The 7,068-nt window shown below is 34.4% G+C and overlaps 1 protein-coding gene across 1 annotated transcript in view; it reads right to left on the bottom strand.

Annotated features, from left to right (window-relative positions):
* Positions 1 to 3,579: 3,579 nt before the first annotated feature.
* The window catches only part of tex264b (testis expressed 264, ER-phagy receptor b), a 42,709-nt gene continuing 39,220 nt past the window's right edge, over positions 3,580 to 7,068 (bottom strand). Inside the window, exon 4 of the mRNA XM_079858247.1 lies at positions 3,580 to 5,817. Coding sequence (XP_079714373.1) covers positions 5,534 to 5,817 — 284 coding nt within the window. The 3' untranslated portion in view covers positions 3,580 to 5,533. The remainder of the gene's footprint in view (positions 5,818 to 7,068) is intronic.

Genomic DNA, 7,068 nt, shown 5'->3' with positions numbered 1-7,068 from the left:
CTCTGGCTGCTATATGTGTGAAGATAGGTGGAGTCATAACAGTGCTTTTCTCGTTTAAAAATCGTTTAACTAAGACCCATTTTAATCATGGGTAAACGTTATCTTGTGTTGAATAGCCTAGCCTACTTGGTAAGCAGCCTAATTGGTAGACAGGTTGCGGAATTTCACACGGTAGCCATTTGACGTTTAGTAGCCTTAAATCTCTTTCAAACAACAAGTAGGCTACAACAATCCCAACGAGGACGCGAGCTGTGTTAATCGGAGTCATGTATAAATATAGGCCTATAACTTATAAATGTCATCACGTAAATCCTCACTGTTGTTATCAGTCTTCTGCAATTCAAAAAATGAAATATATAAAAAAAATAGAAGTAAAATGCATTTTATCGAAACATGTTTATATTTCCCTTCAGACGTTAAAACTAAAAAAGCGCATGACAGTTTCTGGCTCACGTGCATGAATATTTAATGAGGCAGTTTATGATTGGTTGTTTGCTAGCACGCGGCAAATGGCGCAATGTAACTCCGCTATATTCGTCTCAAACGCCACAAAAGAGATTTAAAAAATGTCAGAAAAACCACAGAAGAAAGTTTACCATCGCTTCGACATTGTAACTGTTTCCATCAGAAGCTGAAACCAAACAACGCCAGTTTCTACACATTTTTAAGGCACGTGCACAAGCACAGAGGCCATTTATAATTGGATGTAATCAAAGAAATGACCATCTGTAAACAAATGATGCTGATCTTTTTATTGAAACATTGTTAAAAATGTTAACCATGGTGTGAGAGAAAGTGTCCAAAACAGAATTTCAGAATTTAAAACATGGGCGTATCTTGTTTTTGATTAAATGCGTTGCTTGAGAAGTGCTTGTGCTTGTATTTTTTTTTTTTTTTAAATGAATCTTTCTTGAAAAAAAAACAAAAAAAAAACTGTATATATAATTTATTTTTAACATGAGATGCAGAGAATTATAGCCTTACAAGCTCTACAAGCAAAGCCTAATTACATTTAGGCTACATTTAAGCCAAAGCAAAGGAAATGCTGCCCACTTGCAAGTTCTGATTTGCAGGGTGGATTCTAACTAACTATTAAGAAAGAGCTTTTAATGATGTGGCTATTCATCTGTGCAAGACAGCACAAAAGAAGGTATAATTACAGAACGAAACTTAATGTACTGATGGCTCTCTGAGAAAAGTTCAAACTGTAAGTATGCATCAGCAGAAGTCAGTGCTTAAGATCCAAGTTCCAGAACACTGTGTTAAGACCCCTCAAGCGCTGTCCAAGTTCTGTTCTCCCAGATTCTCAACCAATTAAAGGGGAATCAGGAGGGGGTTGGTCGCTGATGGAGAGACACACACACACACACACACCGACGCAAGCACAAAGCTTGCTTTGTCTTCCATACACACAAATAATTTGGACATTTTCAGAGGACGGTGCATGGAGAGAAATGCACAAACCCACAGTGGTGATTAGAGCAGCAAACACTTGCAATAGATTATATAATAACCACCTCTAACACAAAGGGACCAATTTTGCCTTGAAACAGAGGTCTGTTGAACATCATAATGGCAGAGAGATCCAGAGACACCAGACTGAGTTTTGGGGAGAGCAAGGACACTTCGATATAATTATCAGAAATTGCTCCAAACTTTTCCACCCTTACGGAAATACAGTATAAATCTGTCACGTTTATAGATCAATCTGAAAGCTGTGGTCAACCCTCTGGAAAAACTGTTTCGAGGTTTGTATGATGCAACAGCATGTAAAACTGTCCATTGATATGCGAAATAACAAGCTTGTGAAGCATTCATGCAAAAATAACATCTATTTGTCATATTCAGAGGTAAAGTAAGCATGAAAGTGAAGTTTATAAATAGGTCAGCAATAATAATTGAGTATATTCTAAAATGCTGCAGAAACTAATAGCTGATTCTGTGGGTCAGTTCACATGTCAGAGTCAAAGTTCTCAATCAACCAGTCACAGGCAAGAGGATCGGGGTACATTAACTAGTCTAGATTTGCCCAAACTTATCCTTTTCATGGCTTTAAATCTTTGAAGGATATTTAGAGTTTAGTTTGATGCACATATATTGCTTTAGATTTTAGATAACTAGAATTTCGGCTGTTTTCTATCTGTGAAATAAACATATTACTTTCAGAATGACTGAAATTCTGTCTATTTTTTTCTCTAACATGCTGCATTTTAAAAGTCCGCCTATCATTTTATCCATTAAAACTCATCTTTGATCACCAAAATGACACATTTAAACGTTTTTTCTTTGAAAAAAGAATTCATTATGCCTAGCTTGAATGTTACTCATCACCCTTCCCTCATTTAGTATACCTAGTTCTATGAATATGCAAATGATCCCCGCCTCCACTCACTCACAGCAGCTCAGAAAACCACTTGTTGATCATCACACGTTGACACGAAGGTAGTTTGTGACGTCAGAAACACCAGATATTTCAAACCGCGTTTTTAGACTGTCTTTGGTTCACTGTAGTTTTAAGGAGAAAACTTTAAAGTCGCCATGAAATGGAAGTGGTGACAGTCTTTTCTTCCCTATTGTGATGTATATCCGAGTCAAACGGCTTTTCAAACAAAAAAAAAAAACAAGAATTGTAAATTTTGATTTTATGGTGACTATGTTTGTCATATGGTAAAGTCACCACCTCCAACAAGAGAAGTGGGGGTATTTTAAACTCTTGACCATGTCTGACCATGTTTAAAACTTCTTGATGTCTCAAGAGGCAGTGTTGTGATGTATTATTTTCAATCAGTGCCTATAGTATCAGCGACAATGTGGATAACGACGACACTTTGAAGTTTACTGCGTACATGCACTTCAGTCTGCAGACACAACATAAATCGATCTCTTGGGAGACCAGACAATTGTTTTGATTTGAAAGAAAACAAAGAAAGCGGTACCAGACATAATACAGAGAGGGATTTACAGTTTGTGTCTGTCGGGATGGCAATAAAGAAACAAGACATCAAAGTTCTTTGGAGTTTATTAGAACTTGGTTGATTTTTAGTTATCAGTCACTATAGGGCAAATAACCCAGACTGTTTCTCAGGGCCTAAAACTAAAACAATTAAAAATATTTTTGTTAATAGAAATAAAATATACAATCAATATACAAATATACAAATAAAATATACACAAAAAATCCATAAAAATATGGTACGATGTAGGCTACTGTATTCATTTGAGAGGTGTTTTACCTGTATTTTGAAATTGATTGCTTTGTATTTTAGGGATAAACGGAAAATTACTGGATAATGTCCGGGTAATAAGCTGGCAGTACTTTTTGTTATTTTATTTTATTTTTTTTTTTTACAGTGTACACAATACACAATAAAATATAGCTAAAAACAGATGAAAATAAAATAAGAAATACAATAAGTTTAAACTGAAATAAAAGTTCAAGTTGACGTTCTAATATGACTAAAAATATATGATTTAAAGAGAAATAGAAATATTGACAAAAATAAAACTAGTAAAAATGACAAAAGCACATAAAATGACTAAAACTAAAAGAAAAATGTAAAAAAAGAAGAACCACCAGTTCTGTCTGTTAAAACCATTTATTAAGTTGCTCAACAACTAGCAGAACAAATCATTTAAATCAGACATATATGAAATATTATAAACTTTATCTAAACTAACAATATATCAAGTTTGTCCTGAAGCGTGTGTGAACTTGCACAACCTGAAACTCAATGGAAACATTTTCTAGGATAAACATTCACGATATCAGAGGACCACAGCTGGTTCTATAATAAAAAAAAATATTTTTTTACAAGAAATTCAAAAAGTTGTGAATAACACCTGGAAATGTACCAATATTCATCGTATAGAAAATACCACTGTAATAGCTGAAAAAAATATACTACACTGATCAAGTGTAATTTGTAAACTCACTTGAAAATCTGATAAATTATGATCATATAATCATGTGCTCTAAACACCTTTAATTGCAAACTACAAATAAACAAGTGTTGTAAATCTGCTGCAATCGTCTCCCGAGCGAGGAAATGTTATCTGTCAGTTTCTGGTGCAAATAAAGATTTGGTTTGTCTATGAACATATGGCTTTGATGTATGAATATTCAAGTCACAGAACTCTTCAGCTTTGGGAGTTTCTTTAGACGCAAATTAGTAATTACTCAAGGAAGAAGACAGAATGTGAGGATAGAGAATGACAAATTAGACTCAAATAATTGAAAGCTGAACATTACATGAATAATCACCAACATCAATGTCAGTTTAACTTCAGTCATTAGGAACTTACGATCAATAACAAACAAACAAACAAACAACAGATTCACTGATGAAATACTAGCGAGGATGCACTAAATAAAATTATGAAGATGCTTTCAAGACATTCAGGTTACCTGGATCAATATGTTTGTCTATAGACACAATGTTGTACCTGCCGATTCCCTTCGCAGTAGATAACGATCAACTAAACTACTTTCTTGTCTATTTATTAATAGAAGCATGTTTTCCCCACACACACACTGGACAAGTTCACCCAAAAATGAAAATTCTGTCATCATTTTCTCACTCTCATGTTGTTTTTTGGTTCTGTTGAACACAAACGAAGATTTTTTGAAGAATGTCAGTAACCAGACAGTTATGGACCCCATTGACTTCCATAGTATATTTTTTCCATCCACTGTTTGGTTACCACATTCTTCAAAATATCTTCTGAGTTCAGCAGAAGAAAGAAATTCATACAGGTTTGGAACAACTTGAGGGTGAGTAAATGATGACAGAATTTTCATTTTTGGGTGAACTATCCCTTTAAAGGGATAGCTCACCCAAAAATGAAAATAATGTCATTGTTGTCATTATTATTAAGAAGAATTTCAACAGTTGACAAGCCATACAAAAGGATACAAATAAAAATCCCCATAAAAGTGATACATATGACTCTGTGCACTATATTCCAAGTCCCTGGAGCCACACTATAGTTTTCTATGAGAAACAGACCAAAATAAAACAAATATTCACTGATAAAACTGACACAATTTTCACCAAAACAGCATTTATTGTCGTACTTTTGCAGAGGGCAAGATTATCTTATTCCTCACACAATCAAATGGCTTCAGATGACTTAGAATTTTATTTATTGCTATTGTTAACTAAAACTATTAAAAATTGTTTCTGTTAATTGAAATAAAGCTGTAATAAATGTTTTATTACAAAATAACACACTTGTAACTAAAATTAAGAGAGAAATGCACCAATTAAAAATGATTTTAAGATATTTTTAAGATGATTCTATGATAGTATATAAATAATACTAAAATAACACTGCTTGGAAACAAGTCATATGGCCCACTTTTATGGTGCTTTTTAGAGTTTGAAAGCTGTTGAGAGTATGTAAAGATTCTACAAAAAGTCATTTGGCTTTTGAAACTACAAGAACAATGGCAGCATTTTCATCTTTGGGTGAACTATCCCTTTAAAACCAACTATATTCACATTTCCCACAATTCCTCTTTCCATTGGCCCTCTCACTCTTCCTCAACCATCATCTCTCTGTCTTGGCCCTGCAGGTTGTTCTTGCCACTTCCTGTGAGGGCTGGAGGTGTGTGTTCACACCTGTCCGAGTCCAGATCCAGCTCTTCGAAGGAAGAAACGCTGGAAGTGTCGCTTCTCTCCACACGCTCAAAGTCCCAGTGTCGGTCTCGGTCTCCGTGCGAGTGCGTCCTGGTGGTGGACGGGGCAGGAGAGGTGTCCCGGCTGTCGGAGGGGGGCAGGCGGCTCACAGAACTGCACTCGCTGTGGGAATCAGCACCTGTGTGTTTACAAGCACACACCAAACACAAGAGGTGATTCATTTTGCCACAGTCTCACAGAAAGCAAGCAGCACCTCAGCGAATGAAAGCATCTCTTGTACGGCTAGCATACAAAAGCTTGTTTAACATCTTCGTTTCCTCGTTTAATAGCGATTTCAGGTTGTTTCTGCACTGGTGCTACTTGCTAATTAGCAGTTGTGACTGTGCTTGTGGAAAGGAGATGAGGAGTGTTTGGAGAACTGCATGTGTTGGCATTGGAGTGTGTGAACAAACACCTTTGCAGATAATTTGGTTTCTAAACTAGCTGCTATACAGATGTTGTCTTTTAGTTGTTTTTAGCATAAATTACTAGGCGGTTGTTTACTGAACCATTTCAAAAGAGCTCAGCATCCTTCAGTCAATGCAAGTCTATGCATTTTTTTTATCATCTACCAGGAGTAAATTGTATATCTCATTGTTAAGAAAAGTAATAGCACTTGCCTCAATACGTTTGTGGTATCATTTATGTGGCTGAACTCATCTGACCACCTACCAACCATTCAGAACACCCTAGCAACTGCATGACAAGATGCAAAAAATACCCTGAATATCTTAAACCACACAGCAACATCTGGCCTCACTCAATTTTCTTTACAAATGTAAAATCTCGATTTTCATATTTTTTTTTTCCTGCATGAAAAAGCACTGGATGAACCAATACTAAAAATCATGGTAATACTGATAATCCGATAATTATTATGATTAATAACAATTATTTGCTGATGATAAAATTCTAATAATTCTGTACTATTTTGTCTAATAAATAAAAAACAAAATACCTACAACTAAAGCATTTTTAAATAGCACACCAGTGTTGTAACTGTTAACTAAAACTACTAACTTCATTAAATATAATAAAACCGAAATAAAATATAAATATTCCTATAAAAATTACATGAAAATTAGATCGGTTGCCTGTGCAACTATCTAAAATAAAAAGAACAAATATATTAAAGCTACATAAATATAAAAAAATGAAAATAAAAAGCACACAACAATAAAATTCAAATGAAGACTGAAAATATAAAAAAAATAGGTTTATACAAATTTATAAAATGTAAAAAAAAATGTAATAAATATTACTAATTCATATTTCAATAATACTAAAATAACACATAGGCCTTCTTTATTCTTATTCCTGCATGAAAATATTAAAACTCAAGCAAATACTAATAATCCGATGATCATGATCATCATGGCCAATAACCAAA

Source organism: Squalius cephalus, assembly GCF_949319135.1.
Source record: "Squalius cephalus genome assembly, chromosome: 22".
NCBI lineage: Eukaryota > Metazoa > Chordata > Actinopteri > Cypriniformes > Leuciscidae > Squalius > Squalius cephalus.
This window is presented reverse-complemented; position numbering and strand designations above follow the sequence as displayed.